At 53.1% G+C, this 15,741-nt stretch overlaps 1 protein-coding gene across 1 annotated transcript in view; it reads left to right on the plus strand.

Moving 5' to 3' along the window:
• The first annotated feature begins 3,886 nt into the window (after positions 1-3,886).
• MEGF9 (multiple EGF like domains 9) overlaps positions 3,887-15,741 on the plus strand; it is a 45,347-nt gene continuing 33,492 nt past the window's right edge. The window contains exon 1 of the mRNA XM_058818508.1: positions 3,887-4,199. Within this exon, the coding sequence (XP_058674491.1) occupies positions 3,887-4,199 (313 nt within the window). The remainder of the gene's footprint in view (positions 4,200-15,741) is intronic.

Raw genomic sequence — 15,741 nt, forward strand, 5'->3', positions numbered from 1 at the left:
ACCCTCTGCATTTAGAGCAGAATTTTGCCCTCAAAGATGATCCTGACGTTGTTAAAAGTGACAGTGCCCTTTTGCAGTGTGTTTTAAGCACATGTGTGCTGACACCTCCATGTGCTGACCAGGCTGGACTCAGCCTTGTGCCTCAGTCCCCACGGCAGAGTTGTGCTGCTTTGTCTTTTCTGGGCTTTGCCCACCCCAGAGCACACAGAACTGTCAAAAGCTACTTAATACACATTGACTTAATGGGAGTTGTGCAGCAAAATGCTGCTGGGTGCTTGGAAGGCAAAGTCTGTGCAGAGAATTCATTACTCCTGGATTGCAATTAATGATAATTAAAAAAAAAAAAAAAAAAAAGAGAGAGAGAAGGTTTTGTATTGAGAGTTATGCTGGATGTCAGAATTAACATCTCATTGAATTATCAAAGCTTTCAAGTAGTGGGTGGTGGAGAGTGGCTTGGGGCTTGCAAATAGGTCAGAGAAAGAACTGGTTGCTAAATATCTGATAGCAACTTTCCACTGGGGAAGAAAATCTTGCTGATTTGATGGAATAGGAACAATTCTTGGGAGGATATCTATTCCCTTAAAACTTATGGAAAAAGCAGGTGTGGAGGCTGGGCTGCCTGCATGTGACCTGGGCTCTGTGGCTTTTCCCTGGGGATCCCTCCTGCTCACATATGCATTCCTCCCCTTCTCATTGCAAAATGAAAACACAAAATGAAGGGAAGTGTGAACATTTTGGTGGCGTGGTGCCAGCTCAGGTCTGCACTGTGCCTTTGGCAGCTCCAGCTGAACGCCCTTGAAAGTAGACCCCGGTTTTTGGGGCACTTGGGGTGTTGGGTTCAGCCAGGGATGGTTTGGCTCCGGTGGTCTGGGCTGTGGAGCGCTTGCAACGCTGTGTGACATCAACAGGGGGAGCGGCAGGTCCTGCGGAATGTCCCTGGGACGAGCCTGGGACGAGCCATGCTGCAGTCCCTCCACCAGCACCCTGCAGCCCTTTCACCCGGCATCCTCCGTCCCCTTCATCATCCAGCATCTTGCATCTCCTTCATCCAGCATCCTCCATCCCCTTCATCCAGCATCCTCCATCCCCTTCATCCAGCATCCTCCATCTCCTTCATCCAGCATCCTCCATCTCCTTCATCCAGGATTCTCCGTCCCCTTCATCATCCAGCATCTTGCATCTCCTTCATCCAGCATCCTCCATCCCCTTCATCGAGCATCCTCCATCCCCTTCACCATCCAGCATCCTGCATCCCCTTCATCCTCCATCCTCTTCATCCAGCATCGTCCATCCCCTTCATCATCCAGCATCCTCCATCCCCTTCATCCAGGATTCTCCATCTCCTTCATCATCCAGCATCTTGCATCTCCTTCATCCAGCATCCTGCATCCCCTTCCTCCAGCATCCTCCATCCCCTTCATCATCCAGCGTCCTCCATCCCCTTCATCCTCCATCCTCTTCATCCAGCATCCTCCATCCCCTTTGCCCAGTGTTTTCTGGCATTTTTCTTTCTCCAGCCTTCAACCCAGCCTTCTCCAGGCAGCCTGGGGGGCTGGCAGTGGTTTTCACTGAGGTGGGAATTCATCCCTCAGATTTTCCACCCCTGCTGCCACAAGGATGTGGCATTACCAAGAAGGCTCTGGGCTGTGTACCCACAATGTGGCAGAGACAGTAAATTTTATTGCTGTGATTCTTTGTTCTGATTCTCATAATAATTCAGCACTGAAATCAGCCAGCTGGGCAGGTGGAATCTCTGGTTTTGCATGAGATCCCACCTCCAAAGGGTGGCCAATCCTTTTCCATGGGTCCTGCTGGGTTAAAGATGCCCAAGAACCTCTGACACTGCCAGGACCTTCCTGTCCCCCTCCTTTGATGGGGTGACAGCAGAGGATAAAGAGATGAAGGACTGACATGCTTAACTTGCTCCTCCCAAGCAGAAGTGAGAATGTAATATTTTGGGAACCAGATGAGCAGATCTGGCAGTGCTGTGCTGTGCTGGCCCTGGGCTGAGAGGTGGGCACAGCATCCATCCTTTGGCTCCTGAGGCTGTGCAACTTCTATTTCAACCTAAGAATTTCTTTGTTCCAGGCTACTCTTCCCTTAATCTTCCCTCTGCTTGGTTTCTTCATCCTGTTCCCATAGACAACAACCTTGTATGAACTGCTGGAGGAGACAGTGGCTCAGCAAACCCTCCTGCCCCCCTGCCAGCTGTGTTCCCCTGATCAGAGGGACCCCCTGCTCCCACGGGGAGCGACAGGCTGGGGGTGATTATGGAAAGCAGAGGAGTTTGTCTCTGTGGGGGAAACGGTGCAGCAAAACTGCAGGGGAATAATAATTGTATTATTATGCAGGAATAAAGTCCTGTTTATTTCTGGGGTATGGAGGAAGAGCAGTGAGCGATTGCAGAACAATTATCCCACAGCAGCAATGCTGGGCAGAGTTTCCCTTGAAGGCAACTCCTAAATATTGCGCTAGAGAAGGACTGGCAGCCTGGACCATGTGGTGGGTGAAGGTGGGGCTGTCCCATCCCAAAGGACACTTTGTCAGCATCCATTGGCTCCTGTAGGAATAAGAGATGATGCAAACACTCACCTGGCAGTGCCACACACCTGCGGGCAGGGCTGGGCAGCTGAGAGCCACCCAGCTCCTCGTGCTGTGTAGGGATGTGTAAGGGATATGTAGGGGTGTGTAAGCAGGGATGTGTAGGGATGTGCACGGATGTGCAGGGGTGTGTGGGGGATGTGCAGGGGATATGTAGGGATGTGTAGGGGTGTGTAAGGGATGGGGAGGGATGTGCAGGGATGTGCAGGGGTGTGTGGGGGATGTGCAGGGGATATGTAGGGATGTGTAGGGGTGTGCAGGGATGCTGCCGCTGCTGTCCTGCGGCTCTGCCCAGCTCCTCCAGCACATCCCAGCCCTGCTTCCACGTGCCTTTGTGTTGATCAGAGCTGCGTTCTGTTCTCCCCCAGCGTATTCCTGCCTCACTCCACCACGCGTGAACCGGCGATCACCCACTTGCGCTCCGTGAATAATTAATATCTGTGTCTCTGTGCTTCCTCCCCCGATCGCTCCTCCGGGACCGGGGGGTTCCGAGGTCACCGCGGGTGGCGGCCCCGGCAGCCTGGGGGATCCGGGTGTCATTGTCCTTGCGGCTGATCCCGCAGCTCCGTGCCCGGCAGAGCAGCGGCACAAAGGGAGCGGCACGGCCGGGGCCTGGAGCGGGGCCAGACGGGCAGGGGGACACGGATGCAGGTGGCTCCGAGGGGGCCGTGACACCCCCGGCCTGCCCGACCCCACACGCAGGGAGCCGCGCTCCTCCCTCAGAGCCGCTTTGTGTCCCGCTGCCATTCACCGGCGCCTCGCTCGTTGTCTCCCAAAACAGGCCGGGGAGGATGGGGGAAAATTTGATTTTTTAATAAAAAATTTAAACATAACAAAAAGTTAAAAGCTTTAAACGCCTGTATTCTTACAAATGGAGCGCGCACACCCCCCTAAGAAAGGCGGCCGTGCGTCCCCCGCCGCCGCTGCCGGGGGCACGGCAGCTCCGGCCCGGTGCCCCTCACGCCCGCACAATGCCGCCCCCTCCCCGCCGCGCACCGCCCCTCGGCCCGCCCCCGCCCGGCGCTGATTGGCTGCGCCGCGCCGTCAGGTAGGGCGGGCGCGGCGCTGATTGGTCGGAGCGGCGCGGGGCGGGGCGGGCGCGGCGCTGTCAGCCGGGGCGCGGCGCGGCGGGAGCCGCCGGAGGGGCGCAGGGCGCGGGCGCGGCATGGCTGGCTGAGGCGGCGGGAGGAGCCGCCGCCGCCCGGCGCCGCTCCCGGCCGCGCTCGGTGCGTGTGCGAGCGCCCGCGTCAATGAGCGAGTGCATGGCGGAGCCCCGCGCCGCACCATGAGGCGCCGGCCGAGCACCGCGCTCGCCCTGCTGTGCCTCGCCGCCCTCCTGGCCGCCGCCACCGCCGCGCTGCCCGCCAGCGCCGCTCCGCCCGCCGAGCCCGGCAGCGGCAGCGGCGGCCCCGCCGAGAGCAGCCTGGGCACGGTGCCGCCCGCACGGCCCCGCGGCACCGCCGCGCCCGCACGGGGCAGCCCGACGCCGCCGCCGCCGCCCGAGGAGGAGGAGGAGGAGGAGGCGCTGGCGGAGGAGGAGGAAGAGGAGCAGCAGCAGCAGGAGGAGGAGGAGGAGGCTGCGGACAGCGGCCCCGCAGGTGAGCGGCTCCGGAGCCAGACGGTGTCAGCGGGGCCACCGGTGGGGAGCGGGACCGGGCTGCGCCCCATCCTCCGCCGGGCGGACAAAGGCGCGGCCGGGGAGGGGGCGGCGGCTGCCGGGGCCCCTCCGGCTGCGAGACCCCCGTGCGGGGCGGGCGGGGCGAGCTCCGCGCTGCGGGACCCCCCGAGCATCGCCCGGCCTCCGTGCGGGGCTCCGTGCGGAGCTGTGCCGGCCCCGGGATGCTGGAGGGGCAGCTGTGCCCAGCCCGTGCCTTACCGGGGCTCTTACCGGGGCTGTGACCGGTGCTTTTGGGGAGCAGCGGGGCAGGTGCTGCTCCAGGCTACCCGGAGCATCCTTCAGGCAGTGGTCCCTGGCATGCACTGTGCTCCCGGTGGAGGGGATGCAGACCGGTCCTTCCCATCACCTTGCATCCAGTCAGTGTCCAGCAGGGAGGATGCTGGACTGGGCATCCCCCGATGGGACTTTGTAGGTTGAGTTGCTCCACAACCATCAAGCGTCCCTGGTGTCCTACCTCGATGAGAGAGCAGGGTTAGTGATGACTTGGGGCCACCAGAGCCTGTGTTCTCTCTTCTGTGTATTTGCAGCTCAGTGGGTGCTGGGGTGCTCACATGGCATCTGATGGATGTGCATGGACAGAAACAAGCCCCAGATTTATCTCTGCTGGAAATGATGTGTCTCAGTGCAGCCCGTATGAGGCCTCATCCTGCCCCTGTGGTGGCTGGGGCTTATACAGAGCTGAGGGAGATGCTATGGCAACAGGAATAAGTGGAATTATCAATGTGGGGTGTAAGAAGGAGAGAGGTGAGGGGTGGATGGGAGGCTGTGCTCTCAGGTGAAGCTCCTTTTGGTGTAGCACTCACTGACAGCACTGGTCACTCTCTGGGAGGTGAAACACTGGTGCTCTTCAAAGCTGAGACTTCACTTTACCTGTAGATTAAATAGGCATAGATTAAATAGGCAAAACTGTGCTGGAGTCCAAGAATGGAGCTTTGTCCATTTATTTTACTGGAGAACTTGGCTTCACTCTTCAGCTCCAAAGCTTTATCTTCAGGCACATGCAAATACTATAGCACTGGTTCTTTCCTGGTTTATATTTATGTTTTCTCTTTGCCTGGAAGATGTTTAGCTGAAGTACATTGAGCTTCCTCTGATGTGAAAGGGATGCAGTCTGTTCTGGTAGTGTTAGCAGTCTGAACAAGGGGATTAATCAACTTTTTTCATTTGGTTAGAAATAAAATTGAGTGAAGATCTGGAGTTGCTTGTTTTCCAGACTTTAATTTGGTTTTTTTTTCTGTTGAGCTTTCTCTCTTTACTTTTTCTGGAAGAAACAGAATGGCTTAAGATTGGGAATTGCTGATAAAGGTAGGATGAGTTGAGTGTTCTTAGAGCAAAGGCAATTTCTCCTCTTGTGCCTGATCAGACAGATTGGGCTGAGCAGCTCAGTGCAGCACAGTGAGATGCTCTGGGCGCCAACCAGGGGATCCCAAACACATCCCTGCACATTTCCCTCTCTGACCCCTGTGTTGTGTTTGTTTCCTTTGATATCCATTAGTATCCACTGGCTCTGGGTCTCCCACCCTGAGCTCCAGTGGCTTCATCGAGATTCTCCTGCTCCTGCAGGCAGAGTGAAGTGACAAGTGCATGAGGTGGCTTTGGGATGCTCCCAGATTCCATGGAGGATGCTTACATAACATCCTCTATGTGTTCTGCCATTTGAGCTGTCAGGGATGGAATTCTGGGGAATTTTGTGTCTGATCCCTGTGCTCCCACAGCCTGCCCTCACCCCTGTGCCTCAGCTCTCACTTGGGAAAATGGAGCATGGAGGATGAGCACTCCCCACCACCGCCCCTGGCTGTGCTGAGTCTGTATTCTGGAGCCCAGCATCACTCTTTGAAGTTTTAACATGCTAATTATTAATGGCTACAGCCACTTAATCACGAAATTGCTCTCTGGTGCCTTCACACTGTGATGGTGATGGCCAGGGCAGGAGCACATGGGCACATTGTCTTCTCCTGGAGCCCTGAGGGTGACAGGATGAGATTAGCCCTGGCTGAGGGGGGATTCTGGTGTGGATTTTGGGGCACCTGAGGGTGGGTGAGGCAGCATCAGGAGGAGATGCTGGGCTTGGCAGCATCCCCTGTGTGATGGGGGAGCCTGGGCTGGCATTAGGGGTGGATGGCGCAGCCGTGCTCTGTGTGGGAGCTGCTCCCTGTGGGTTGTGTGGGGTTTTCTGTGCTGCCCCATCTGCTGTGACCTGTGCAGGGGTTTGCTCTCAAAGGCTGTTAAGCACCAAAGCCACAGCAAAGCCAGTGGACATAATGGGCTTAGCTGAAACCCTCCGTTTGCTTTAACTCAAGCATGTTTTCAACATCACTTTTCCAACTCAGTAGGTAATTAATGCATTATGTGCTCTGTTGCATTAAACAAATGGGCCTTTTCTCATGCACATTATTAGAAAGGCTTCCCTTAATGTTCACAGCATTATCACTGATAAGAGCTTGGTGTGAGAGGCCTCAGGGCCAGTGGTGTTCAGAGCTACCAAGATTTCATTTTTGACTTTGGTGCATTTCTCATTTTGATTTAAGAAGCACTTCAGTTTTCCTCGAGCTTCCTGCTTGCTCTGTTCTTGTCCTCCTCCTTTTCCCAGTTTCATGATGTTTATTTTTCTTTCCAAGCCTGTGATCATGTTAAAATCCTGGATTTTGTTTCTAAGGGAAGTAAATTGCTAATCCTCATGTTTGTGGAGACAAGCTTAACATATCCCCCGCCTTATCACCAAAGCCTTCAGCACCCACTATAGAGACTCTGCCTCTTCCTTTTATCCCCAGCAGTCTCATTTTAAGCAGGAGCTGGCGCTTTCCTGGGGGATCTGTCTTGGGAATGGCTGCTGCTGGGGTGGATGCTTGTGTTGGAGCAGAGATGCTGTGGCCAGCATGGTCCTGATTGGACTTTCCCTACCTAGGGAGCAAAAATCCTCAATTCCTCGTGGTTCTCATGGTTCTTAGGGCAGCATTGAGTAATGTGGGACTCTTTGAAGGACGTTTTGTTCTGACTCTCTTCCAGCCCTATGCACAGCAGGTGGGTGGGCTGAAAAACCCAAATGTCCTTTCACAGCCTTGCTGTGCTGGGTCAGCAGGAGAGCTGCACCCAAACCCAGGATATGGTGTCCTTACTTCTCTCCTCTCTGCTGTTTTGTCATGAAAAACCCAAATGTCCTCTCACAGCCTTGCTGTGCTGGGTCAGACACCATACCCACCCTGAAGTGGTCCTGCAGGGCCACACTGGAGTGACACAAGGACCACTTCAGGGTGGGTATGGTGTCCTTACTTCTCTCCTCCCTGCTCTTTTGTCATGCCTCACCTGCCTTCCTGGGCCACCAGCTCCCAGAGGTGACTTTGGGTCTGACTCCTCACCTCTGCAGCACGCAGGAGGGGACAATGAGCAATTTCTGCTGCGGCCACAGGGCCGGAAATGCAGGTGGCTTGGAGCAGTAACCACAGGAAGGTGTCACATGAAATGTGTGAAAGCTGACTCAGTGGCTGATGGGTCCCCAGCCACCAGCGTGGGGCTGCTGCTGATGGAGGAGGTGCAGCCAGAGCCCCTCATTGGGGGTGGCTGCAGCTTTGTGGGGGATTAGCTGATGGGTTTAGCTCGTGGAGAGGAGCCTGGCAAATCCCTGGGGGTGTTGGGATGACCTGGGTGATTGGCTGGGCACAGGGGAGGTGACAGGTTGAGGAGGGGCTGGTGAGTGCTGGCTTTGTCCAGCTGGAGAGGTGGAGGGTTTTGCTTTTGTGCATGTGGAGAAAGGTCTGTGCATCCTGTTCTGGCGGGAGGGGTGGTGAGGGCAGGTTTGGGGGGTCCCCACAGCACTTAGAGTGGTCCAAGCCTTGGAGCCATCAGCAGCCAGACCCTGCCACGAGGGTTTGTGAGCTCTCAAACCCTGCTAGGACATAAACAGCCAAGCTATTGAAGGTGGTTCCAGGATCTTGTGCCATCATCCCTTTTGCAGCTCTGGGTGACTCCTCCTCTTCTCCCATTCAGCCATTAGAGCCTTTGGAAGAAATCTTCCCACCTGCCTGACTGCCCCTGCTCTGCCTCTGACCCTGTGGGGGACCAGCAGAGCAGCCAGGGAGGCTGAGCTGGAGCTTTGCTCCTGCTCATTACTTGGGAAGGCAGCTTAAGCCTTCCTTGTTTGAGGGCTCAGGATTGTGTTCCATGTGGTTACAGAGATAACTTGTGTTCAAGGTGCTAGCAGGATTTAAATTTATTTAAAGAAATGGAAATGAAGGCATGGATGTGAAAGCTAAGGATAAGGAGGATGGTCTTGTTCCTCAGGATCAGCACGGGAGCAGCCAGGACAGAGAGTGCCTTTTTTCAATCAAATAATAAGTTTGTGTCTTTGTGCTTTAAATAAAGACATGTTGCCCAGAACAGAAAATGTCACTCCCTTGCCTTCCTGCCTGCCTCCACGCTCCCATCTGAATCATTCTTGAATCAGATGCATCCAACTGTCCTGACTCAAGATTGAGATTCTGGGACTTAGCAATGCTCATGAAAATCAGGATATTTCTGGGAGGATCTGTAGAGCATTGAGGGTCTTGCTTGTTAGCTTCTGTCTGCTGGATTTTGCTTTTTGTTTCTATTTTAATTGGTATCTGAGATTCAGACATATGATCACTGAGGTGCCACTTGGAAATGGCCCCACCTGTGTGAGGTGATGTTATTTACCTGGCTGCTGTTGGCCATACCCAAACCCCAGCCTGTGGGGAGGCAGAGGTGCTGGAGCACTGAAACAAGTGCTTTGTCTGAGGCTGTGTCATGTCAGATGTCCCAGTGCCTTTGCTCCAGGCCCTCTGAGGGTGGCTGGGACAGTGCTGGAGTGTCACCAAAAAACCTCTTGTGACACACACTGGGGTTTGCACAGAGTGCAAAGGTTGTGCCTGTCCAGACAGCTGGGATGGGCTTCCTGGACAGTGCCTGGTTCTGCCCTTGGAGCACCTTCCTGGTGGTGCTGCCTGTTCCCCCTGAGGCACCCTGACCCTGCCTGGCTGTGCCACAGGGGACAGGACCGCTGTGGTCAAGGAGTGATGGTGTCATGGGCTACACTGAGGTGTGACCCCATCCCCGAGGGGACTGTGGTCCTTGTGCCACTCCAGTGGGGCCCTGCAGGTGGCTGGGATCCTGGGATCTGCTTGCCTGGGTGGCAGTGACGGTGGGCATGGAGCCTGTGGCAGTGACGGTGGGCATGGAGCCTGTGGCACTGATGGTGGCATGGAGCCTGTGGCACTGACGGTGGGCATGGAGCCTGTGGCACTGACGGTGGCATTGAGCCTGTGGCACTGATGGTGGCATTGAGCCTGTGGCACTGATGGTGAGCAGCGTGAGGACAGGGACACCCAGGACATGCCATGCCCCAGGGCTGTGGGCACAGGAGCACAGAACAGGCTGTTCCTGAGGAGCTGAGATCCTGGATGGGAAGTTCTGCTGAAGTCTGAGGAAAGACTGCAGAGGGTTCTGATGAGAGCCCTGTGAACAGCCAGGGCTGAGGCTCTGTGTGAGCTGGTGACATTTGTGGAGCTAACAGCAACTGACTGCCAATCTGAGGTGCTCACTGGTGCTTCCAAGAAGCAGCAGAGCTCTTTGTGGTGGTGTGATGCATCTGCCAGCTTTGGGAATCAAGCTGTGCCAAGGCCGGGTGCTGCAGGATCCTTTTACAGCCGCCTGCCTGGAGGGGAAGGCTCCTTCTGCTCTACCTCTGACAAGCACCTAAAAAATCAAACAAAGAAATGATGTTGAGGAGCTGGATTTTTGTACAGCACCTTGACTGCACCTGAGACTTCACTGAGCTCTTGGATGAGGATGGAGCAAGGGCTCAGATTTGCTTTAAAAGTCCTGGAAAGCTCCAGGCTGTGTTGCCCTGGCAGGTGCTGCGTGTCTGAGCTCAACAGGGCTGCCTTGTGCAGTGAGGCATTGCTGGGTGGGAGTGGGCCCAGAGGGGCAGAGTCTGACACTTTGTAATTGGTTGGGGATATTAATATATTTTATGAGCTAAGGGCTAGATTGCAACCCAGCCATCTGCCCTGCCTTGGGGAGCCGTGTGTCTCCAGCACCCCAGGAGAACAGAACCACTTGCAATTCAGTCTCATTTAACTGGCTAAAACCCAGATTTCTGGTTCACAGGAAATTATTTGCTTTTTAAAAAATTTGTTTTGACTTTTGGGTTGTATCAGACTGAAATGGAATGGTTGTTCTGGCTGTGCTTCTGCTCAAGCTTCCAGTGAGCAAAGTGAGTGTCCTGTGCCTTGGGGCTGCCCTGTAAGATTGTTGTGCCTGGGGCTAAATCCATCCCCAGTGAGGGGCTGGGGGCTGCTGGGTCCCTGCCAGGGGGAAATGCTCCCAAAATCACAGCAGGCCTTGTCTGGAAGGGTCTTTTATTGGATTAAAGCTTGCCAGTCTGGATGCATTTCCAACAAGACATTCTAGACTTGGAATAATTGACCCTCACTTGTCTGGCAGAACATTTTCCCCCCTATTCAGTAGGAAATTTCCTGATGGTTCTGGTGTTGTCTCCTGCAGCTGCCACTCCTGTAGGAGCAGGGCAGGCTGTCCCCTGTCCCCTGTGCCACTCACTGCCCACAGCTCCCATCCCTGCATGGAGGGATGCAGGGAGAGCAGTGCAGCCCCTGCATCCCAGCTGCCTGCTGTCCTGGCTGTCTGCTCTTGTTTTCTCTGCCCATTTCATAGAGGCAGGGAGCAGGGAGGGGGCTGCTCGATCCTCCTGCTTTCCTGGGATTTTTCCTGGCTGCCTGTGAGGAATGGACCCTCCCAGCACTGCAGGGACTGATGGAACTGCCCAAAGCAGCTCCTTTGTTGGAGGCTGAATTCCTCCTCTGCCTGCTGCTCATCTGGATCTTCCCGTCCAAAATTCCTCTCCCCTGTGTCACCCAAGGTGCAACAGAGCTGGGATGCCATGCTGCTGCCCCCCAGCAGCTCTGCCCCAGCCCTTCAGGGCTTTCCACCCCATTTCTGGAAGAGATTTTGGAGGTCTCTGCTCCTCATTCACACACACAGGTCCTATTTCAGTGAATGAGGAACTTCCCCGGAGGTGCATGAACTAATGCAAAGCCTTTGCTTGGTCTCCTCTTAAAGGAGGATTTTTCTTTTTTTTTTTTTTAATATTTCTGAACACCTGCTGTATGAATTAAATTTGCCTTGTAAATGTAACCAATTCAGAGTCTGAGCATGAGTGATGGGTGTTTGCTTTTTGCCTGGAAAAAGAAAAAAACAAAAAAACCTTGAAGGTTTTTTTTTCTTCTGGCAACTTGGCTTTAAAGCAGAGAAGCCAAGGCATTTCTTTTTTAACCATTTTTAATTCAGTTGCCCCCTGTTCTTATAAACAAGCTCCCAGAAACATGACGAGGCAAGCATCCCTGCTATTTATAGCTCTGCTCCGCATGCCTGTTTTAAAAATCTGGGCAGCTAAATGGCTCTGCAGCCTTTCAGCAAAAGGCCTAATGACACAGGCATTTTCTGTGCATGGATGGGTGGGTGTTTAAAGGCTCTTGGTGCTGAGCCTTCACCCTCAGCAGGCAGGATGGTTTTACAGCAGGGAGGTTTTTCCTGGGCAAAGGGGGCAGTGCCCAACCCTGGGGAAGGGGCTCTGGTGGCTGCACCCCATGGCTCAGCCACTGGGGATGCTCCCAGCAGGGTCAGTCCCCACACCTTGGAGTTACCTCTAGACAAGATATATTGGTATTCCCCAGGTTGTTAGGTTATTTTTTAAATAATTTGTTGAGGCTGCATTAACCTCTCATTGTTTTTTTGGGTTTTTTTCCCTCCTTTGTGGCATCGCCTCCCTCCAGTGACGAGGCTGCTGGTAACCTTTACCCGTTTAACTGGTCATGCCACTTCTCAGATGAATCTGCTTTGTTCCTGGCAAATTATCCAGCCACAGTTTTCAGGCAGCTTTACTCTATTTTGACTGACTGGCTGACTATATTAACTGATAGTGCTGCTTGGGCTGCTTTGATCCTGTATTATTTATGGAAATGATGGCACATAACTCTGTGTAGCTGATTAATGCTGCGTGTATTTTTAATATGCTGGTTCTCCTGTTTGATCTGTGCTAAATGATTCTTCTCTGATGTGTTCCTGGGTTCATTTTGGCTCTTTATGAAAAGGAGATTGAAATGGACTGTTTGTTTTGTTGCCTTTTTTTTTCCCCCTCCCAGTGGTCTCATCGTGGGCTGCTTTTCCAGCTTTCACAGGTCGTTTTCCCCAGCAGGGCTCTGCCTGCCACATGGAGCACTTACACTTTATTGCTATTAATTTGAGCACTTTGTTGGTGACATTACTCTAAATTCATCCCTCTGTGTGCAGTTGTGGGAAATTTTGAGAAGATACAAGGTGGGAAAACAACATTTTAGGTGATGCTCAAGCCTTCTGTGCAGTTGCTGAATGAGGCTGTGACTGTCACTGAATGGGACTCAGGTCCAGCAACACCTGAATGAGAGCAAAACCAGTCTAAAATGCCAGGAATGTAATTAATATTTTCTGTGCCTTGTCACAGGATGGCTGGGACTGGTTGATATTAAGAAGATGACTTTAATTGCCAGCTCAACCCACAGCTTCCTCCCCTGCAGCGTGAGATGTGGTGGTGGCTGGGGAGGGATCTGTGGGCACAGCTGCTGCTCCATCCCAGCAAATACCCCCTGGCATGTGCAGGAGGGAGGCTCATGCCCTTCATGCCTCCTCCAAAATCCACCCCCAGCACTGGATGTGGCTCACAGGGTGCAAACCAGGAGCTTGTTCCATCTGTGAGCTGGAGGATTAGCATTTCCCCTTCCCAGGGGCCTAATGGAAGGGAAGGAAGTTGATGATTTGTTAAATATATATTTTTTTCTCCTTTCTTTTGTAATAACTGCTCATTTTCATGGCACAGGCAGGAGTTGTCTCCAAAGCCCTGCCCTCACCTGCACGTGGTCACATCTGCCTTCTCCCTGGGCACGCTGTGTTCCAGCAATAACAGGTTTGTGAGGATGCTTTCATGTAAAGGTGCAAAAGCAATGCTCAAAACCTTCAAATGAAAGCTTTTCTTCCCTTCCTCTGAACACTCCTTTTTGTCAAAATCAGCAAAACATATATCTTTCTGCAAAAGATCCCTTTTCCCTTAATGGGCTTTTCCATTGAAAACAGTTTAAACTTGATGTTCTGTTCCTTCCCTCCAATTTTTTCAAAGCTCCTTGGGCTTTGAAAACTTCAATGATTCCGTTTTCATTTCTTCTATTTAAAAACATGTATAGGTATATGTATATATTATATATATATATATATATATAATTTTTTTTTCTGCTAGCTGAAGGTCTTGCCTTTTATCCCAAAGCAAACATAATAGATTGGGTTTTAGGGTGTTCTTTCTCTGCCCCAAAATAGACATGCTCATTTGAGTTATTTGGGGGAAAAACCAGGATGAATGCACCATGTTGGGCTCTAAGGGAGCAGGCAGAATGTTGGGATTTTTTTTCCCTACAAACCCAGCTGCCTCCCCAAACCCATCTCAATGCCAGATGGGTGAATAATGGGGCAGAGGCACCCACAAATTCACCATGCCACAGGTTTGGAGCATTCCTGGCTGGGGAAGGGACAGGAGCTTGCACAATGCCCCAGCTGGCAGTGCCTGGGGGGCAGGAGGAGGGATTGCCATGCACCCCTTCCCACCCCAAACTGCAGCCTGGCCTCTGGGCAGCTGGGCTGGGGGCAACAGGAACCTGAGGAAAGCATAATGAGGGTGTGCTCCAGTGGTTTGTCCAAGCTGGAAGGTGGTGGAGTTGAAATGGAGCACACTGACCTGCTGGCTGGGTGTGTCTCACTTGCTGCCAGCACAGGTGATGCTTTGCTGGAGCCTCCCCAGCTTTGTGCCCTGCCCTGCCATGGCCAGTGGGTTTTTTCCCAGCCCCAATACTTGAGGAAGGATCTGAGGGGGAATTTGCCATGTTTTTCCCCATTCCCAACACTTGAGGAAGGATCTAGGAGGAATTTGCCATGTTTTTCCCCATTCCCAACACTTGAGGAAGGATCTAGGAGGAATTTGCCATGTTTTTCCCAGTCCTAACACTTGAGGAAGGATCCAGGAGGGATTTGCCATGTTTTTTCCCAGTTGCAATACTTGAAGAAGGATCTGAGGGGGAATTTGCCATGTTTTTCCCAGTCCCAGCACTTAAGGAAGAATCTAGGGGGGAATTTGCCATGTTTCCAGCTCCTCACCTCACTTGGACATGAGTGCTCCCAGCACTCCCCTCCCTGTGAACATCCCTTGTCACATTGAGATCTGCCCTGTGGGGTTTTCCAGCAGGGTAAATCTCACTGTGACATGAATGTTCACAAGGAGGGGAGTTCCCAGACAGGGCTGGGGGTGCCCAGTTTGGGTCTGGGGAGCTGCTGGGCTGTGTGGCATCCCCATGGCTGGCTCAGCATCCCCTGGGCCACAGGGCCAGCTGGCACAGGGAGCAGATGGGGAGGTGGAGCTGGGTGCTGGGCCAGGTTTCAGGCTATGATAAAGCAAAGTGACGTAGAAAACTAAATACCTGTTATTGGAGAAAGGCAAACAGAGCCTTGCCCTGCCTCCAGCCTTGCTGCCTTCAAGGGCAGGCTGCATGCCTGGCATGGAGCTCCCTGCAAAAGATGTTCTCTCCTTAATTTGCTTGCTTTGTCTTGGCTGTGTTGTTGAGAAATCCAAGTTTGACTCCAGATAATGAATGACAAACATTTATCTGGTCTGAACTGTTTCATTCTGAGCATTTTCTTCCTCCTGGAAGTTCCCAGTGAGTTGTTGACAGCGTGCCCTTTGACGTGGATTAGTGCTGACACCTGGCAGTTGGATCTTCCCATCCTTTTCACATCTTGCTTGTTCCTTTTCAAGGGAGGCTTTTGTACATGTCTGATCCATTTAAAATGAAAGATAAACAACAAACGGACCAGTCTCTGAAGGGACAGTCAGTTACAGGGGTGGTACTGACTTCCCTGTGGAAGGCAGTGAGCTCATGGGATGGATGGAGTGACAGGAGAGAGCCTTCCCCCAGCACCTCAGTTTGGTGGCAGGGGATGTCTGTAGCAGTGGCTCTTCCTAATTTTTGGTTTACAGACCCCTCAGAAGCTTTCCAGGACATGTGTGGATGGTGAGTTCAAGTTCAGGTACTGGAGAATTTCTGCTCTCCTCTCTGCTTCACCACCCGTGGTTTTGTGGTCACTCTGAGATGATCCCCTGTGTCCACTCTCAGGATGTACATGAGCTTTGTACAGGAACTTTGGCATCTCTCCCACCTGTGTATCTGTAATTCCAGGTGATACATTTAGATTTTCAGTGGGTGCAGTGTTGGCCCTGTCAAAGCAGAGTCTCAGGGCTGTGTCAGGCACTGGCAGCTCCCTGGTTCTGTAGGATTTTGGGTGCCTCTTTGCAGGTGGGGCTTAGATCCTCCTTTCACCTTGATTCTTTCTGACAGCAGAGCTGGTGGAAGAGGAGG

The sequence above is a fragment of the Ammospiza caudacuta genome, chromosome 21 (assembly GCF_027887145.1).
Source record: "Ammospiza caudacuta isolate bAmmCau1 chromosome 21, bAmmCau1.pri, whole genome shotgun sequence".
Taxonomy (NCBI): domain Eukaryota; kingdom Metazoa; phylum Chordata; class Aves; order Passeriformes; family Passerellidae; genus Ammospiza; species Ammospiza caudacuta.